The following is a 19,264-nucleotide window of genomic DNA, read 5'->3' on the forward strand; positions in this document are numbered from 1 at the left end:
TGTAGAAGGCAAAAAAAGTAATTACTTGTCCTTAAAGTTAGTGTGAGTATAGCTATTTGTTTTGATTTGTTTTTTAAACTATGGTAGGATTTAAATAATATGTGGTCAGAACCTCTTCTCTCCTGAACACTATTGTAATATTACTGCTGAACATAAATGTACACAGCTCAGCTCTCTCAGTGAAATAAACTGATCTGAAGAACTGCCAATACTAAAAATGGGACTAATGTATTAAAAATCCCATTTGAGAGCTGACTATTCTGAGCTTCCCTAAATGATTTATTTCAGTCATGAGTGTTATGAGGCTGGGTCCTTTGCTTTTCATTTTAGTGAAATTCTGCTTCTAAATCCATTAAGCTTTAGTGCCCAAAGTATTGTCATCTTCAGCTGGTGCTACAGAGGCTCTTCCCAAAAGCCCAACTCCAAAGTCAGGGTTTGCCAAAATTTAGCATAAACATTTTACACTGTGCTTATTTACAGTTTGCAAAACTTCTGCTAAAAAAGCAAAAAACAACGTGGCACTGGCCACCACTGTCCTTTTAATGCTTGTTCCAAATCTTACATGTGATCATCTTGAGCAGTGGAGCAGCACAATGTAAAAACCCAATGTTATAAAGGGCAGTATGAGAATAGCAAAGATGCTAGACTTACGCACATCCCTGAATGTGAGGAACTGCTGTATGCATTCAACTGATGATCACTTAGCCAATTTCTCTCATCTAATTCACAAAGGCTAGGAATCGCTAAAAGGTAAGTTACTCCAAATACTTTCTTTATGACAGGAATGAAGGTAATATATTTCATGCATTAGAGTAGGAAGTCTTCTCTTAACCAGGTAATCTTTGTTTAATACAAATTAAAAAACCCACTATGGCACACTTACTACTAGAGAATAAAGATTATCCTATTTGCACATCTACTAGCATGAAATTTTCAGCTTAATTTACTTTAAAAATAATAGTTAACATGCAGTTTATTGTTGCATAGCCTATGAAACATGAGCTTGATCTTCAACAGTGAGAAATATTTTCAATGTAAAGTCAACTTGCATGATAGTCAGGAGTGCAGCGTGCAAAGAAATTGTGATATTTTGTCAGTGACTTCCTTTTTGCAATCTTCAGCTTTTTGAGGAAGGGGAATGCCAATAAAGGTGTAACTGTTGTTTCAAATCACTAATTGCAGTTCTAGCAAACAGATGGAATAGCATCTTACTGCACAGATCTCTCGCTGGTGTGTGGAGACATCTGCTGCCCGAATCCGAAAGTTGACTTTGATCTGCTTGTGGAAGGCATTAATAATAACGAAGCAGTCTTATTCAGTATAGTATTGTAGGATCAATTTTTTTTTTCCCTTAAAGATCAAGTCAAATGCAGCTTTATCTGGTAATTCTCCATTTTCATAATTATATCTGTGTTAAGTAGTTGCAGGTGTTACTAACAATTTGTCTGGTATCTTCCACTGTTACCTGCCAACTTTGTGCTCAAAACTGCTTTGTCTAAATTGAGTTAATAAACTCTCCGAGATCATAACTGGATCTTCAGAGCTAGGCTTGTTTCAAATGGCTATTCTAATATTGAGGGCTGCCTGGAAACTTTAGTCGTCTTCTCTGATCATAGTAATGAGCCTCAGATGTCTTGACTGTAAAGATATTAGAGTGCAAACTCGCATGGTGTGAAACTCCCATCTTTGCGAGAATTGTTGATAACAGCTTGGATAAATGTCTTTTGGGAATGATCTGTGCAAAGTTGATTTGGCTTTGAGCAGCGGGCATGACTTAACTGACTCAAAGGGACACTATCGGCTCTTTCCTAACTCTGTGAAATCTTCATATAATCTTTGCATTGTAGAAAGAAGAAGTGGAAGATAACGCTGACACAAACATGGAAGGGGCTCTCATAGCCCGGGATAGAGTTGGGGTGCAAGACTTTGTGCTTCTGGATTCTCACACCAGTGAGACTGCCTTCCTGAACAATCTTCGTAAGCGATATCAAGAGAACCTCATCTATGTGAGTCTGCATATTTTGGCACCGGTGCTGATCTTGAATTCATGTAGCCTATTGTAAGTTAAATGTCTGTAAGCATAGCCTTGCTAGTCAGATCTAGGAAGAGCTGTAGATATATTTATTGAAATTGTTGCACATCTAGGTGGAACATAAGGTAATGCTGCAGAGGTCGGAAGAATTATCGATACAGAGAATAAACGCTCTCCCTAGCATTGTTCTCCTCATGCTTTGAGACCATAAACCTTGTTTAGGTGTTCAGAGTATCAAGCAGAGTGATTACTCAGTAGTAGTCTGCCCATTTTAGCTAATGAAGATAATACAGTTTCAACCTGCTCTGAGTTTCCTTACAAAGATTGAAATGATATGCATTAGATATTAAAGGAATGGGAAAGTGAAATGTCATGTTTGAAAGCAAGGCAGCACTGAAATGTTGTACCTGACCTCTCGGAGAAGTGCCGAGTACTTCACAGGGTAATCTGAGAATCCTTCATAGCCATCTTCACTTTCTCAGCAGCCCTAAGGTTATGTATTGACTTACAGCAGTAGCTGGGGTGGAGGGGAGAGAGGAAGGAGGAATAAATAGTGCTTCCAAGCATATACTTTGTAAATAAGGACTGATATTTGTGTGACACTAATGGAAAGCATTAAAGGAGAGTGTAGACGGTAGAACAGGGCTATTTTGGCAAGCTGAAAGTGTGTACAAATTGTGGAAAATGTAATTTGTGTCCTAAAATGTGTTATGTGATCGTCTTTCATGCTCAGCAAGAAATTTCCTCTGTTCAGCAGCTGTCTATGGAATAGATAGGTATCTTAGCTTTCCTTCAGAGTATTAGTTATTGGTCATTTCCAAAGACTTAGTAAAACAGAGCTGGTTTAGTTAATGCATTATTATATTAATTTTAATCCAAGCAGGAAAAAAAAGCCATAAGCATCATGAGATATCAAAACCTTTTAATTAAAAATGTGAGGCTCTAATGTGAGGCTGTGTTCATTGTTTGACTCCACTCTTAACCATGTAGGTTTTGAAAGAAGTTTAGTGTTGGCTTTGGGTCTTGGAAATAGTGAAGCCTGTGGATGTTTCATAACAAGTTCTGTGCCAACTTTCTTGGTTGTGTGTTTTTGTTCTGATGTACTTGACTCATTTTTTCAGGAGCTGTTATTCTTTTCCCCTTGTAGACATATATCGGTACCCTTCTTGTATCTGTCAACCCTTACAAAGAGCTGGATATCTACACAATGACACAGATGCAGCTTTATCGAGGGGTAAACTTTTTTGAACTGCCACCACATCTGTAAGTAGAACCCCTAGAGTTTCAAAATAAATTGATATCCTGCCTGGGTTTTCTCTATAATGTCATGCACTAGCAACAAGGATGTGCATCCAGAGTCCCTCGGCTTGGTGAATGCTGATATTCATATATCTCTGTAGGTAGGGAAGTATTTGTCTTTCTCCTGCAGCTGACCTTGAAAATGAAAGGGGAGCAAAAGGTTGCAGAGGTGATACCGGGAAGTTGTAGGGGAGGAGACTCAGAGATACAGTCTTGAAGTTACTAACCAGACTAGCGCTCAGTACGTCCTCCTTAATGTATATGGTCTAGTTTGGTCACTGCCTGACTGTGTGCATGTGCAAGTCCAGTATCTTTTCAGTTGTCCAAAACATTCAAGTTGTCTTGCCCTGCCCTCTGAGACCTTGTGTCAGTGCAGGCAACCGAAACATAAGCACAGTGCTCGTGAGCTGCCTCCACTTGAACTTCCCAGAAGGGGAAGAAATACTAACCTCACAATTCTGAGCCAGAGTTTCTCCTTCTGGTGTCAGGAAGTTGTTGTGTTTTTGTGGGGTGTGTTTGGGGGCGTTTGGTTTGGTTCCCCGCCCTGTTGGCATATTTGGTGAAGGGTCTATTACTGATTAACTTTGTATCTGTGTTTTTATGCAGGAGTTGAGATTTTTCTTGTACAGAAATCAAAACTGGCTTGTCTGCTTTAGAGGAGGGAGTCCCTAGTGTGTGTAGACTATATTCACCAGAAATACATGCAGCCCATAAATCCTATAGGAACAGTGGAGAAAGAACAAGTGTTGTCTGCCCCTCAAATATACACTTTTTTTTTTTTTTTCCTATGGGACCTTGAATCACAGACTTTTGTTCTGAGCACCGCTTTCTTGTCCTGTCCAATGCCTGTAATGTTAGTTAGCCAAGGAGTCAGCGCTTCGGAAAAACCTGCAGGCTTCTGATGCTCAGCTTCCTGTCACCATTTCTAATGTCGATTTCTCATCTGAATATTTCTTGTGATTCTTGTGCAGATATGCCATAGCTGACAATGCCTACCGGGTAATGTGCAGTGAATACAACAATCATTTCATCCTCATCTCTGGGGAGAGTGGAGCTGGGAAAACAGAAGCTTCAAAGAAGATCTTGCAGTATTATGCTGTAACCTGTCCAACTACAGAACAGCTGCAAATAGTCCGTGATCGTCTGCTACTTTCCAATCCTGTTCTGGAGGTAAATAAATAAGTTCACAATGCAGAGGTGTTGGCATCTTTGTGTGTGTACACGCTTGCCCCCACAGATGGCCTCCAATTTCACATTGTTTTGTGCTTGCAGGGAACAGAAATTCAGCCTCTTGGTAGCACAGCCTCTGATAGAACACTTAGGATTTAATATCACTGAATGTTTAGGAATTCAAACTTGTTTTTCTGCTGGAGGGTTTTATGGTGCCATGTCTTCCCCTACTGTTAAAATAGTTCATCCTTTCCCATAAGGCAAATGCTATATAAACAGGGTTTAATTAACAGGTTCCACGAAAGAAATAGGAAATGGCAGAGTTCACTTAAAGAAATATGCATGTACAAATGACTGAAACTTCTTTGAGAACCTGTGCCTGTCCCATTAGAAGCTTAACGTACAGAAAGGTGAGTAGCTGTGCTGAAGGCAGCTATTGCCAAAACCCTGCCCTAAGTGGTCAGAGCTCTCTGGTTGGGAAGAGGATGCCAGCACAGACTGACTTGTCGATATTTGTTCTTTGGCTGGTCCCCTACGACCATGTATCTTAGACTGTTGACTGAAATGTTCCTTATCAAGAGTGACAATAACTTAATGTAAGCCCTAGATACATACATGTCTTTGCCTGTTGGTTCTTGGAAGTACAGCTGAAAGTGTAGAATATGTGGCATGTGAGCGGATGGATACCACTCAGTGGAATGTATGGGCAGAGCTTTAGAAAGGCAATTTAGTGAAAGGAGCATAAAAATAAAAATACAGTTTCACAAATTGCAAGGCTGGTCTGTAAAATAGCTGAAACTGAGAGGAAGTTATTATATACAAGGAATCTGTATACCGTATACCAATTCCTCGTGGCTTCAGTTACAGATGATACCAAAAAGAGCCATGATGTGCATAGCTGAATTCCAGATTAAAGCTAGAGAAATATATTAGTTTATAGTTCTTTAATCCCACTGGATTCTGTACTAGGACTCAGCTGATGCAGCAAGTCTTTGTTACAAGAACTTTATCCTGTCTTGGATGTTGGGTTCTCAGTAAAATGAGAAGTGACTTGATTTATCTATTTATCCGTAGGCTTTTGGAAATGCGAAAACTCTGCGTAATGACAACTCAAGTAGATTTGGGAAATACATGGATATCCAATTTGATTTTAAGGTGAGGACAAAGTTAATGGACCGTTATTAAAACAAGCTGTATCAGTGAACCTCTTAGACACTTACCAGGCAGCATAAGATTTATTGATTAAGGGTGACTTACACTGCAAATTTCTGGCCTCGTTTTTGCGGGTCTTGCATTCTGTGGAGCGAGGTGGCTAGTTATATATCCCAAAAGCTTTCTGTGTTACTGGCAGCACTGCCTGTACTCAGTGGAAAACTAATACAGATTGCTCTAAGGCACAAGTTACATTAGAAGGACAGCAAACTCCTTGGATACCGCATATTGTTCCTAGGTGTGGAGAAAGAGTCATCACAGTGATGTTTTTTATATTTTTTGGTGTTGCTCTGGTTACTTTATTTTCCTAGGGAGCTCCAGTGGGGGGGCATATCCTCAGTTACCTAATTGAGAAATCTCGAGTTGTCCATCAAAACCATGGAGAGAGGAATTTCCATATTTTCTACCAGTTATTGGAGGGTGGAGACAAGGATCTTCTTTGCTGGCTTGGGCTGGAGCGCAACCCCCAGAAGTACTCTTATCTCATACAGGTTAGTGAGAATTTGTCCCTGTCTCTGCATTGTACATCTGGAACTGCAGGGATGTGAAAATGCAGTTTTCTTCGCTCGTTAAGACTGTGTACTGCTGAACTGCTAAGAGAACCCACCGTGCATTGTATTATAGTGAAACTTGCAGACAGATAGCTTGCAAAAATGTTTGCTCTAGGGTGGTTGCACACCATTCTACCCTGGTTATTTTTGTAGGAACTGTTCAAGCCGTGGCAGGCTAAGGATGCAAGTGGTAAATGGCTTATAAGGGATAATATTTTTCATTGGATCCACTGATATAGCTGTGGGGATAGAAACAAGCTTTTGGCCAACATGGCCCAGTGACAGCAAGGCCAGCAGAATAAAAAAAATCACTTTTTTATGACAGCAAGTTATGCTTTGTATAAAGGCACCTCTTCCAAAGGTCCTTTATAAGAATTTGGTATAAAATGAGTTTCTCAGGACTTATGCTTTCATTCATATTGTACAGGTTCATAAAATGCAGTATACAGTTCATAGTAGTGTTGTCAAAGAGTTTCCTTTCTTCCATGGTGAAGAAGAATATTTGGACAAAAGATATTGTTGTTATAAACACAGTATATGACTTTAAGCGCAAGCTCTTCACAAAGTTTAGCCATTTTATAGTAATCACTATCCAGACTCCGTATTTTAAGTAGCTGTTACTCAAAGACCTGTTCAAATGAGTCACGTTCTGGATTAGCAGAAGTGAAAGCAATTGCTATAGCTAACCAGTTGCAAACTGCAGCTACACAAGCTGAGGCGATTGGAGAAGAAAGTGTTACGCTCAGGCTGGATTGCGCTAGATTGCGTTGATGATACAATTGCTTTACCAGTGAATTGTACTAATTACCTTTCTTTTACTGTATAGGGTCGATGTGCCAAAGTGTTTTCTATTAACGACAAGAATGACTGGAAAATAGTCCGCAAAGCTTTTTCTATCATTGACTTCACTGAAAAAGATATAGAGGTATACACATTTAAGGGGACTGAGCCTACCGAAGTGGATTTAAGTAAGGAAAGCACTGCTGTTTCTCTCTGAAAGTGATGGAAACACCCTTGCTTGGGAGAGGTGTTAAGAATGGAATTGCACAGCCTTTTTGAGGGGGTGTGGAGCGGGTGGGTGAAGAGCTCTACTGCGTGATACAGCCTGATGGCAATTGATGGTAGCATGTATCTGAAACAAGTTATCCGATTCAGTTCCTTCAGCCTAGCCACGCTTTATCAGCATGAACAGTGAAGATCAGTACCATCCCACATAGCTGTAGGAAAATATTTCCTAATATTCCATCTCTTGTTATTAGCATCTCTTTGGAATTGTTGCCAGTGTCCTGCACTTCGGGAACATTCAGTTTGAAGAAGACAGCAATGGACATGCCATCATTCGCAATGGCACTCAGATCAAATGGATCTCAAAGGTATCTCTCTCCTCTCACATACAAGTGCTACTAAGAAAGCCTTGATCTTGCTGTTTCTTTGTCTCCTCATGAAGGAAAAAAATAAATAAATAAAATCTGTTCCCAGAAACAGAATGACTGCTGTATAAACACCCAGCTCTTGCTATAAATTATCTTGAGTTGTAGGGCCCCTTTTTTCCATAGCCCAAAGTGAGAGAACACTTGGATGAGCATCAGCATCTCTCTGAAATTTTCTTGCTTAATGTTGCTCAGTGGTGAGCGTAACTGGGATCTGCAAATGCTGTTACCTTCCAGAAATGAATGGGAATGGATAATGGGTGGTCAAGCCTTCACAGAAAAGTGTTTTTTTTAGTTCATAGGAAAACCATTTCCTCCTCACACAACGCTACTTGTTTAAGCAGGAGACTGCTGGTCATATTTTGAGCACAGGTATTTCTTTCTCTGCAGCTACTGGGTGTGCACTTGTCGATTCTGCAGGAAGCTCTCACCCATCGGAAGATTGAAGCCAGATCTGAGGAGGTATTTACTAGACCAGTGTAACTCCTGCCAGCTGGAAGCCAGTCTCGTCTTGGCAGATGAGGAGCTCTGTTCTTAAGTGTCACAGTAAAAACAGACCACTATGGATATCTTTTTCTTCATCCATATTACCTTGCTCTGTTAGCTTGAGACTTTAAACTAAAAAAATATTCCCAGTATTAGAGTTTTTATTGCTGAATGAGGTAATAACTATTAAAAAATCAGGAATGGGAGACTTGCAGGTAGCCATGTGTTTGAGCCAAAATTTTTTTTTTTTTCCTGTAGTCCCTGGAGTGCTTTCTGGGAAACTGGGCTGCATAAACACAGGAAAGCACTGATATAAACTGTTCTTTGAGCATTTTATAATAAACTTAGGAGAAGGAGGAGGGGGGGAAAAAAAAGAAATAAATGGAAATCAGAAGACTTCTTCCTGCCTTCCTAAATTTGGTAGTCTCCAATCAATCCTGCTAGCACATGGCTGCCTTCCTGTCTTCCATTTGTGTGTCATATGGAGGTCCATAGGCACTGGTAAAAGTTTCCTCAGCTGAAATGTTAACATTTTTTTTTAATCCTTTAAGGACAAACGTTGACTCCTATTACTTGCTTGGTGAACTTTTGCCCACAAAGAATGGGATCTAAAGTAATCTGTGAAGTTCTGAAAAAAATGGACTAAGAACTAATCTCTGACCCAGTCAAAACGGCTTTGTATGGACAATTGAGTGGGAGGTGTTCACAGCCATCATTTGTTAGGACCCAAGTGCAAACTTTCCTAGTGGGATTGAGAAGAGGCCTAAGGCTGGAGATACACCAGGCTGCAGTAACACTGATGCTAAATAAAGCTGTGGATAGTTACAGTTCAAATAGACTGAACACTGTGCTGCGGAATACAATGACTGCTTATTCTACAGTCCAGAACTGGGAACTGTATTTGCAGAAGTTGATTCTGATTAGCTATGTTATTTATCGTGTCTGGCATACCTTAATTTTTTCTAGGTCCTAAGCCCACTGAATGTGGACCTGGCTTTCTATGCTCGGGATGCAGTAGCAAAAGCGATTTATGGGCGGACTTTCACTTGGCTGGTCAACAAAATTAATGGCTCTCTAGCCAACAAGGTTGGTTTCTTGTCTAGTGTCCTATGTACTTCTAACACACTGAGTAGTCTTTCTGGAATGAGGCCTGGCAGCATTCATCACCAAATATCTTGAACACTTGGTAGTTGATGCAGGGGCGTCCCAGAGCACTGAGTTGGAAAACTGTTTAGTTAGGTGTGGAATGTGGGCGATGATATGTTAAATAGCCTGGGCAGTGCATTACGTGCTTGAATGTGGTTACTCTATTGGCATGTGACGTGAAGCTGTCAGAAGAAGGACAGTTAAGAGATTAAATTTGAAAGTGAAGAAAATGATATGAAACACGCAGGGAAGGAACATCAGTTAAAGCAGCAACTCACTAAGGAAAAATGGTGTCTTTGACAGGATTCAACCCGGAAAACTGTTATTGGCCTGCTGGATATCTATGGGTTTGAAGTACTGGACACAAACAGGTAAGAGCTCCTGGGGCTGGAGTAATCTGTCCTCGTGCTGGTGTGAGCGTGTGTTGAAGTACTACATGATTTCTTGAGCTTAGTCTTACCCCAGCAAGACAAGCTACGGGTGAGTGCATAATCTGAAATGCACCAAGTTAGCTCAGCTCCATGATGAAAGCTTTAGCTCAGATTCCTTGCCTGAATTTGAGCCACTGGTACAACAGTGTAGAAAGAATGTATGCAATATAAGCACTGTTAAATGAGGAAGCTTTAAAGCTTTGAAAGCCACAAATACACAGAAAGTAGCTTTCTTCGGTCAAACCCAGTTCTGCCTGTCTTGAGGATTTCTGGCGAAAGAGTAGCACAGAAATGCCAGCAATATCAGCTGCCAACGTTTTTGGTATTTCTGACTTGAATGAGCTCTCTGATATCTGGCCCAGCATCCTGGGAAGGTGCTGGGACTTCAGGATTGCAGCATAGCTGAAAAGGTTCATGTCTGTCAGAGAGGAAGATGGGCCTGACCGCAGTTTTTTTTCAGAGCTCTCTAATCTGGTGACAGCTTTAGGGGGTAGGTAGGGAAAAGGGAGGAGGTGCTTAAAAAAATCCTTTAGCTCTCTTTATAAAACATTGTGGGGTTTAATCTGTATAGAAGTGGTCTATTTGATTGGAAAAGAGTGGGTGGCGGGCAGGGGAAGGAATAAAACTATGCCCATGAAATACTTGGAGACTAATGCTCATTTAACCCCTCTGTGAAGCTTTGAGCAGTTCTGCATTAATTACTGCAATGAGAAGCTTCAGCAGCTGTTGATCGAGATGACCTTGAAAGCAGAGCAGGAAGAATACGAACAGGAAGGAATAGAGGTAATTTATTATTCCCTTTTTCCCTTTGACCAGCCATTATGCTGAATGCTGTTGATCGTCGATGAAAATGACATCTTATTTTTTATTTGCCCTGTTCCCTTCTGCCTAAGTGTAAAACTATCCTCTGTGTATATTTATATTTCCATTTTAAAGACTACTTCCTATGTGAGTCTATTCTGCTTCAGCAGGCCTTGAGCTCTTTCTGCCCAGCAGACCCTTTGATTTCCAAATCTGGACAGTTCATCTTTGCATTATTAAGCTGGGAAGTACAAGATGACTGTGGATCTTATTTTGTAGCCCTTTTTTCCCAATGTAGCTTAGCCTGAACTTAATTTACGCTATCTAAGAAAGGAACAGGACATTTCCCAAAACTCAGAAGGTTAGTAGTGAAAATGTCCCTCTAGAAATAAGAGATCTGCAGTGCAAAAGGCACTGAAGGATTGAGTGCACTACTGTAGGGAATAAGGGAATGGTCTGGGCTGCTGAAAGGGGGAACACTGTGTGGTCAGGTGATTCGCTATTCTGTCATCTTTCCTCCAGCAGCCTGGATAGTTTTAATTCCCTACGCTAGTCTTCAATAGGACCAGAGAACCTAGCTCCAAAAAACAGAAAAATTGCACAGGAAAAGAGCTTCTCTAAAACTCTTCTTCCTTTCTCTTCCTAATTCCAGTGGGAAGCAATTCCATATTTTAACAACAAGATCATCTGTGACTTGGTTGAGCAGAAATATAAAGGAATAATCTCCATTCTGGTAAGAACAAAGTTTATGCTATTTAAATTATAAAGCCTGTGCCGTATTGTGCATGCCTCACAATCATATGTAATTTTTTTTCCTCTAATTATGTGAGGAGTCTGCATTATTCATAATATAAGCAAATAGATCTTGAAAGCAAAGACCCAGAAGATTAGGGCAGAATACTTGCTTGCTAATGAGTTGTGGATTATGGAGAAAGCATACTGCTTACAGAGCAACTCTGAGTGCTTGATAAGGGAGATCTAGACCATTCTCTGCACGTTCTGCCTAGAGACAATCTGAGGCAGTAGTGGACAGAAGTGAGGTGCCTAAAGCTACCTAGCTGGCTGTATTCAGTACCAGGGATGGGACCCAAGCCTTTTCTGAATGCCATTCACAGCCCTTCCTGACAGCCTATATTGCATTAGGGGATCGCAGAATAGCAGGAATGCTTCTCCTAGCCATGGCTTCTCCATGCCATCTGAAGCCAGGTATCCTGGCTGTTATTAAAGATGAAAGAGGACAGCTCTTCTCATTTGCTGTTTGCTTACATGACTTGCTAGGCTTGATGTCTAATGACTCAGAAGTCTTCAGCTAGCGGGGAGAGACCTGAGAACTGCCTGCCTCCCTCCTGAGCTACTGATCTTACCCTTATTTCTTTGCTCTTTAGATGCAAGTGCTGCTAAACTACTGGTCTAAAGGAGATCCTCTTTGTGCCTTCATAGAGAGAGAGGAGGAGAAATGGGAGAGGCTGAATGCAGCTCTCTCCAGAGCCTTTAATAAGGAGACTCTTTTGCAGGGTGGAGTAACCCTTTTCACTCTGATTAAATATGCACAGGGAAACTAAGCAGAAAAGCTAATTATTGTGATACATTCTAGAACGCAAGCCCTGATTAGTAAGAAATCTAGTAAGCTTCCTGTAGAAACTTGTAACCAAACTTAAAAGTAAATTTTGCCTTGCCACTACCACTGACTTGCAACAAAGATAAGAATTTTCATCACCTCAATACAGAAGACAAAGGATTAGTTCACTGTAACCCAGAGAGGGTGTTACTGAAGCTTAGCATTAGTATCTTGTTACAATAAGATTGTTCTTTCAGGCAAAGCTTTTCTACACTTAGAATATTTGTGGGAACAGTAGAAGCTGTTTCTTGAGTTAGAAGAGAGTATCCTGTGAGTATATCTTTCCTCTCCAACTCTGATTCATCCAGATCAAGAGTTCTTCAGGCCCTTCTGGATTGTAGTGTCCAATAACATCATCTTTCACACTGTCATTTTTGTTTAAGTGGGCTACAAGTAATAAAGGATGAGGCAGGGCATTGCTGATTTGGAAAAAAGGTAGATTCGACTTAATTCGATTTACCTTGACAGTTCTACTTGAAACAGGAAAAAAAGGTCTAAATTTAACCAGGAAATTGCTTGTATAAAGTAGAACTCATTTCAAATTATAACAAAGGTCTTTGGTTTTGCATAACAATATTATACTAAATATTAATAAAGAGAGGGTGTGTTGTTATTTGCAAGTTGTTTAGAATAGCATTTTGATCTGCTGCTTGTTGTTTCAGGATGAGGAATGCTTACGGCCTGGTGAAGCAACTGATTTGAGCTTCTTGGAAAAGCTGGAAGAGAAAGTAGGAGATCATGCCCACTTTGTGACGTATGCACTTATGCTCTGTATCCTACCACAAAGGAAACTCTTCCCAAGGACCTCCCCAATACTCTGTTATGGGGAGGGAACGCTTTTTCTTAGTACCAAAGAAAAACAAGATGAGCAGCCTGTCTACCATTGTAATGATCTACCCTGGTAGAGTATGACCTGGATCATTATGGGAGGGGGGATTTCTGTCTTTTTCCAGTGGGTTGCTGATCTTTGAGCCTGGTTTCATTCCGTGTTTGTGTCCTGTATAAAAATTAGGGATTGATCTTGTGAAATGTAGGTGACTTTGACCCCCACTGACTTCAATGAAAGTTAAATATACTGTGGAGAGGAGCTAAAGGCCTCAGGCTGAGAGGTGTACATAGATATCTTTCAAGAGTCCATCTTGATAGGTGTGAGCTTTCGTAGGAGTAGGGAAGAAATACGTTCTTACTAGAATCTCCCAAACGTATGGTGTTTATTAATAAATATTTAATTTATACTGTTTGTGGATTCAGTTCTAGTGGCCGATTAACACGTTCACACTAGATTGTTCTGGCAGTTCTTAACAGAAGCCTAATGAAAATCTTTGACAAGTCAAATTCAGAGTCAAGCTACTGAATTTACTGTTTACAATACACTGTGTTTCTAGATCTCTGAAGTTCGTCACAATGACATGAAAAATGTGTAGCCAAATTCCTTGTCACCACAGTGTGTCTTAATACTGCTCTTTCTGATCAAAAGGTTTAAATAGAAGTGCTAGAGCTACTTGCTTATATAGGAACGGTATTTGACAATACACTTGGTAGGAAATTTTAATAAATTTAATATACTAATGTACTATTTTGACCCACAACTGTGCAGTTTACACAGCTGAAACTTGAACTGTCAAGTTACCTTTTCCTGCCCCCTGCCTTTCTCTCTTCTCTCATCCAGGAGCTCTCACATTCTAACATTTTCCTACTATGGAGAACTCTTGTTTTTGCTTCTGGGACAAACTATCTCAAGCAATCCTTCCCTCCTGGTTTCAGCTTGAAATTTGAAGAACCTGGTGGTATTTTTAGCATGTGTGAGAGGAGAATATATTTAAACAAATATTATAAAAGAAAATCTTAGTACTTCCAGAATGAGTGATCATTTTCAAACAGCAATGGATAGATCATCAATATTTTTGTTTTCTTTGGTAATAGATGACTCCTGTTCTTCTGCGCTGACTCCTGCTTTTAGTTGTTCGGAATGGACGGGTGGATAATTCTTTGATTACGGGCCATAACTGTATAGTCAGAGCCATGTTGGTAGAAGCCTATTTAAAACCTGTTCCTCTCTGTCATTCAGCTGCTTGTTGTGCAGGTGAATTCCTACAAGCTAAAGAAATCTATTTGCTGCTTTTTCTTCTTGTTTCTTTCTGCAGCCGCAAGCTTGCAGATCAGAAAACACGGAAATCAATTGACTGGGTGGATTTCCGTCTCCTTCACTATGCAGGAGAAGTCACTTACTGTGCTGTTGGTGAGTGTGAACAGAATGTCAGTCTAGAAGTTACTTGAGCATTTAAACTAATGTGGGAAATACTAATCTGACATGAAGATGAATTACAAAACACCTACCTTCAGAAGGTACTCCTACTCAGTAGTCTAAAATGTGAATTCAGTGTGAATTTCCAAGGCCTAAATCTTCAGAAGGAAAATCCAGATAAATTAATGTTCTCCTGCTGCAGAGTCTTGATGTTTTTGCAGGATTGATACTTATCTGCACTGAGCTGTGGACACAAATTCTGAATGTATTGGCTTGACTCTGCTCCTAGAGCCAAAAGGCGGCCACTGAATGGAGGCAGGCTCGAGAAAATATCTGTTCTTCAAGTTTTGTTTGATAATGGCTGCAGCAGGAAATGGTGATATCCCATTAGGTCAATAAATGAAGTTCACCATCATAGTCTAACCATATCCACCGAGAGCCAGAATGGCTGTGGGGAGGGTTGCAGGCCTGCTGGTTTGTTGGGGTTCTTGATGTAGAAGTAGACAACTGCCTCCTGGCAAAACTGGAGACCTCCTCTTTAAGCTCCTGAAACTTCTATGCTAAAGAGTGTGGCCTCCAAGAAGAATGGAAACTTCTTTTGCCTTTCAGGATTTCTTGAGAAGAATAATGATCTCCTGTACAGAAACCTGAAAGAGGTGAGAACAAAAAAGGGGTGCTGTTCTTGTAAGCTACCTTTCTTGAAACAAAGAGATGTTTTGCAGATGTACTTTCCCCCTGTGGCAAAGAGGAACATAGATTTCTCCTTAGCTGTGTTCCTTAGCTATTTGCATGGAGCCAGTCTAGATCTGAGAGGATTATCCTTGGCTGAAATCAAAACCAATAAAAAGGCTTTTACTGAATATATCTACAAGACAGAGATATGGCAACTACATGGTTTAGTCACAGACTGGGCTGGATCTGTAGGTGGCCTGATGAAATTAAGGTGACTTGGGCGTAGGAAGTTAGGCTTTTTCTGGCCTTAAACTTTGTAGGTCAGTCTTTAATACATAATTCACTGTCCTTCTAATGGATTTGTGCGACATCTAGCGATCATGTGAAAGCAGTCAAAACAGATGACTAGAAGGATCACTTCAGTTTTAGATTTTTGTGACTCTTAGCAGAGAAATTCAAGCAATAATCTCTAGTGCTGAATGTCCTTACAGCTGTGCCTTTCCAGCGTAGAAGCACTGCAGTTAGGAATATCATGCCTGCTAAATGTGGCAGCTTTTCCTTTATCCTGTTCCAGGTGCTGTGCAACTCTAAAAATGGCATCATTAGAGATTGCTTTTTACTATCAGAACTAGACAACAGGAGGAGGCCAGAGACTGTGAGTTTCATCTTTAATCTTAACTTTGCATAGAAACAGCTTCCTGACGCATGATTTAGCTTCCGTTCCTGTCCTTCATCCTGAATTCAGTGGAATTTTTTGCTGGTGTTACACCTGTGCTGGCTTCCTGGTAGTTGAATAGTCATAGTGCTTAGACAGCAGCTAGCAATGTGACACAGCTTAATATTGTTATTAAGGTATCATTCTAAAATGAGCTCTACGCATAGCATTCAACAATTTTTAGTTTCTGAAGGGCTACCTTGCGTGTCCAGCTGCATGGCAGGGATTCAGATATTCCAGCTAAGCACCCTGTCCAGATAACTTATGGTTAGCTATGCTTCTAAAGCTGGTAATAATGCATAGATCAGCCTTTAACTTACAGTTTAAGATTGGTGCAGTGAATGAGTCGATTGCAATGTAGTGGATGAGTTCCAATGCTAAGAGAGGTTGTCAATGTCTTTCTAGGTTGCAACCCAGTTCAAAAACAGCCTCACGAGTCTAATAGAAATCCTGATGTCCAAGGAACCTTCTTATGTCCGATGCATTAAACCTAATGAAAACAAGGAGCCCGGTAAGGCACTGGGCTGAATGCATGATTGAGGTAAAGGAATGAAGAAAGGGAGGCCTTAGTTCAGCTGTAGCTAGGTACAGCAGGCAAAAAAGTATTTCTTGGTTAAGCTGGCAGCCAAGAAGTCACTTTGGGCAATCGTGGATTTAATTCCTTTCTCCTGTTGTCTGTCCCAGCGTGTAGAACAGTGAATGAGCCTTTACTGATAGTATTTACCAGTGACTATGTGTGTGCTTACTACAGGGAAGTTCGATGATTACCTAATCCGACATCAGGTGAAGTACCTGGGACTGATGGAGCACTTGCGGGTGAGACGAGCTGGCTTTGCATACCGGCGGAAGTATGAACTGTTCTTGCAAAGGTAAATGGAGCTGTTCTACCCTCTAGCCAAGTGGAACCTGCCCTCCCTACTCCCTTGCAAGGTGCTCCCATGAGGGCCTCAGAGCAGGGTTTTTTTAAATGTCACGTCCCAGTGATCTGAGATGTGTAAGTATCAGCAGATGCTTTTTTCTTTTGTTTTTTTTTTTCTTTTTTTTCCTCTCCTCCCTGTTTCAAAACATATAATCTCCAAAGGTGGTTTGGCTTAATTTTTTTGAAATGGATACAGACAAAAAATCAAAATAAAACAAAAACACCCATACCAATCTGCTTTGACATCATCTGCCTTGAATAAAGCAGTAGCCCTTTGAGGGAGGGGGGCATGCCTCAAACCTGAACTGATTTATGTTGATGTCTTTCTTATCTTTTAGGTATAAGTCCCTGTGTCCAGCTACCTGGCCACACTGGCATGGGCCCGCAGCTGAGGGTGTAGAGAGGCTCATAAAGTATATTGGTTACAAGCCTGAGGAATACAAATTAGGAAGGTAAGCTTCCTTTCTCTGGCTGTGATCTCTGCTTGTCAGCTGCATAGTGCATGCTGTAATTGGTAGTCCGTTCTGTCTGCAAGTGCAAGCCACCATACCCTACATTCCTGACAGCTGCAGGATGCAGCCGTGTCAACAGACCCCTTAAGCTTGGCTCCTGTTTTGACTATGTGAACAGGGCAGGCCTACCTGGGTCTGGAAATCTGACAATTTCTGATTAGTGACTTCTTTAAAGCAAGAAAAGTAAAAACTTTTACAAAGTAAACTAACCCCAAAGGCATACAGTGCACAGAGCAGGGGGATTAAATAAAATGCCTATATGGATAGATGTCCTGTTTATTCACTCCTTCATATCTCCATGGAAGCTAGTCTAGTTACTTCCATCTCTGGATTAGGAGAGATGGGCTGCCTTGCTTCAGTTCCAGGTCTTCCTACATCCCTGTCCCATACATGTTTGGACAGCCTGAGGCAACTTGCCTATTTTAGGCCTAGGAACTTTTTTAATGCCTTTGCAACCACTTCTGAACCACAATCTTGTCTTTTTCGTGCATGACGGACAGGACATGGGGCCAGTCAGGGTTCTCTTACATGACCTGTGGCCAACAGAATCTGTGAATTAATTGGCTAGAATTATAGCTAAGAAAAGGAAGCCTATTTTCACTGCGTTTCAGTTGTTTATCCTGAGCTCCACAACTCCTGGAAAACGTGCAAGAATCCCAGTGTTAAAAGTTACAAGTCATGTATAAGCAGAACTCTCTATGCTACTCCATCCAAGGGCACTGGGATCTTGCGTGGTAACTATTTCTGCTTTGCTCCCTTCCCTCTCCCTGCTGCCCTCTGAAAAAGTGCTTGGCAGGATGTGCGAGCTAGGTGAATGAAGAGAAGTAGTTATGGAAAGAGATGTAACTTCTCCATACTACAGCTAGTTGGAGGACTCTTAGCCCAGTTAGAACAGCTGAAATGATGGTTCATTGTGAATAAGCTGTTCATGGTCTCTTTTTCAGAACCAAAATATTCATTCGTTTCCCAAAGACTCTGTTCGCTACTGAAGATGCGTTTGAATTCAGAAAGCACCTACTAGGTATGGTTTCAGTTCCCTTTATCATATAGACTAAAAAGCAGAGCCTAACTAAACTGTGTTGTGGGTTCTGGGCTTTAGATTCATTAACAGATGCACCACGCTGAGAGCTGAGGCTCCTAGTCTGTGTAGCCCTGGACAGTCCCAGGAAACTTTCTATGTTAGTCTATTTTCAGGATGGGGAAAATCACTAGCTACATTGCTTGAGTTCTGAATACATCACTCTTTAGAGCTCCTTGCTGCTTCATCCCCCTGGTCATGCTAGTAATGTTGTACATGTCTAGATGCAATAATTACCTTTCACCCGGGATTGAGATAGCACCTGTCTTGTAAACTGGGCATCCTAGTGTTACCTCTTTGTCCCTGCTTGAAATGCATATTGCAGATTAAAGGCATATTTTCCTATTTGGGTTATATATGTTCCTGTTTCATTGATGGTTTGGTACCTTTGTTCTGTATGCAGTGATTGTGGAGAACCCTCCATGGTCGTGACTGGGACCTGGGGTCTGAAGGGTGTCTAAAAGAATTTCTCACTGTGAGTTTGGGAGCAGAGCTCCTAAGTGCTGTGATCCTGTAGATACAAGCAACGTCTCTCTACTCTTTTTCCAGTTTCAAGACTACAGGCCAAATATAAAGGATGCCTTGGGAAGAGAGAGTACAAGAAGAAGAGAGAAGCAGGTACAGACGTTGGAATCGAGGGTTGCCTTCTTAGGGTTAAATTGGAATCGAGGATTCGCTGCTTAGAGCTAAAATCTCCAGTTAGAGTTGCAGCTTTGAAAGGTCCTGAATCCATTTAGCTGCAGACAGCACTTACAGCGTCCCCACAGGGCTGTGGATGTTAGGTTCAGATGCCTATGACAGCTGTATGAAGAACACTCAAGCATCACTCTTTACTCCTCACACCATGCGCTCCTCTTTGCCTCTCTTCAAAGCTGTGACCAGTTCTGTAGGGCAGCAGCACCCTCTGCTGTGCGTGTGGGGATGTATTAAGATACTTGTTTTAATTT

At 41.0% G+C, this 19,264-nt stretch overlaps 1 protein-coding gene across 5 annotated transcripts in view; it reads left to right on the forward strand.

Annotated features, from left to right (window-relative positions):
• MYO1H (myosin IH) overlaps nt 1–19,264 on the forward strand; it is a 45,553-nt gene that overhangs the window by 17,299 nt on the left and 8,990 nt on the right. For 4 of the 5 annotated variants that reach the window (XM_068910848.1, XM_009682975.2, XM_009682974.2 and 1 more), the window contains 21 exons: nt 1,848–2,006; nt 3,180–3,295; nt 4,303–4,501; nt 5,576–5,656; nt 6,025–6,204; nt 7,091–7,189; nt 7,524–7,637; nt 8,085–8,156; nt 9,147–9,266; nt 9,630–9,697; nt 10,435–10,540; nt 11,211–11,291; nt 12,839–12,930; nt 14,321–14,415; nt 15,031–15,077; nt 15,668–15,748; nt 16,214–16,319; nt 16,560–16,677; nt 17,066–17,179; nt 18,184–18,260; nt 18,867–18,935. In XM_068910848.1, the coding sequence (XP_068766949.1) occupies nt 1,881–2,006; nt 3,180–3,295; nt 4,303–4,501; nt 5,576–5,656; nt 6,025–6,204; nt 7,091–7,189; nt 7,524–7,637; nt 8,085–8,156; nt 9,147–9,266; nt 9,630–9,697; nt 10,435–10,540; nt 11,211–11,291; nt 12,839–12,930; nt 14,321–14,415; nt 15,031–15,077; nt 15,668–15,748; nt 16,214–16,319; nt 16,560–16,677; nt 17,066–17,179; nt 18,184–18,260; nt 18,867–18,935 (2,161 nt within the window). In that variant the 5' untranslated portion in view covers nt 1,848–1,880. Of the gene's footprint in view, nt 1–1,310; nt 1,383–1,847; nt 2,007–3,179; nt 3,296–4,302; nt 4,502–5,575; nt 5,657–6,024; nt 6,205–7,090; nt 7,190–7,523; nt 7,638–8,084; nt 8,157–9,146; nt 9,267–9,629; nt 9,698–10,434; nt 10,541–11,210; nt 11,292–12,838; nt 12,931–14,320; nt 14,416–15,030; nt 15,078–15,667; nt 15,749–16,213; nt 16,320–16,559; nt 16,678–17,065; nt 17,180–18,183; nt 18,261–18,866; nt 18,936–19,264 lie in introns of those variants that run through there. The other variant, XM_009682973.2, reaches the window with a different exon arrangement.

The sequence above is a fragment of the Struthio camelus genome, chromosome 17 (assembly GCF_040807025.1).
Source record: "Struthio camelus isolate bStrCam1 chromosome 17, bStrCam1.hap1, whole genome shotgun sequence".
Lineage (NCBI taxonomy): Eukaryota > Metazoa > Chordata > Aves > Struthioniformes > Struthionidae > Struthio > Struthio camelus.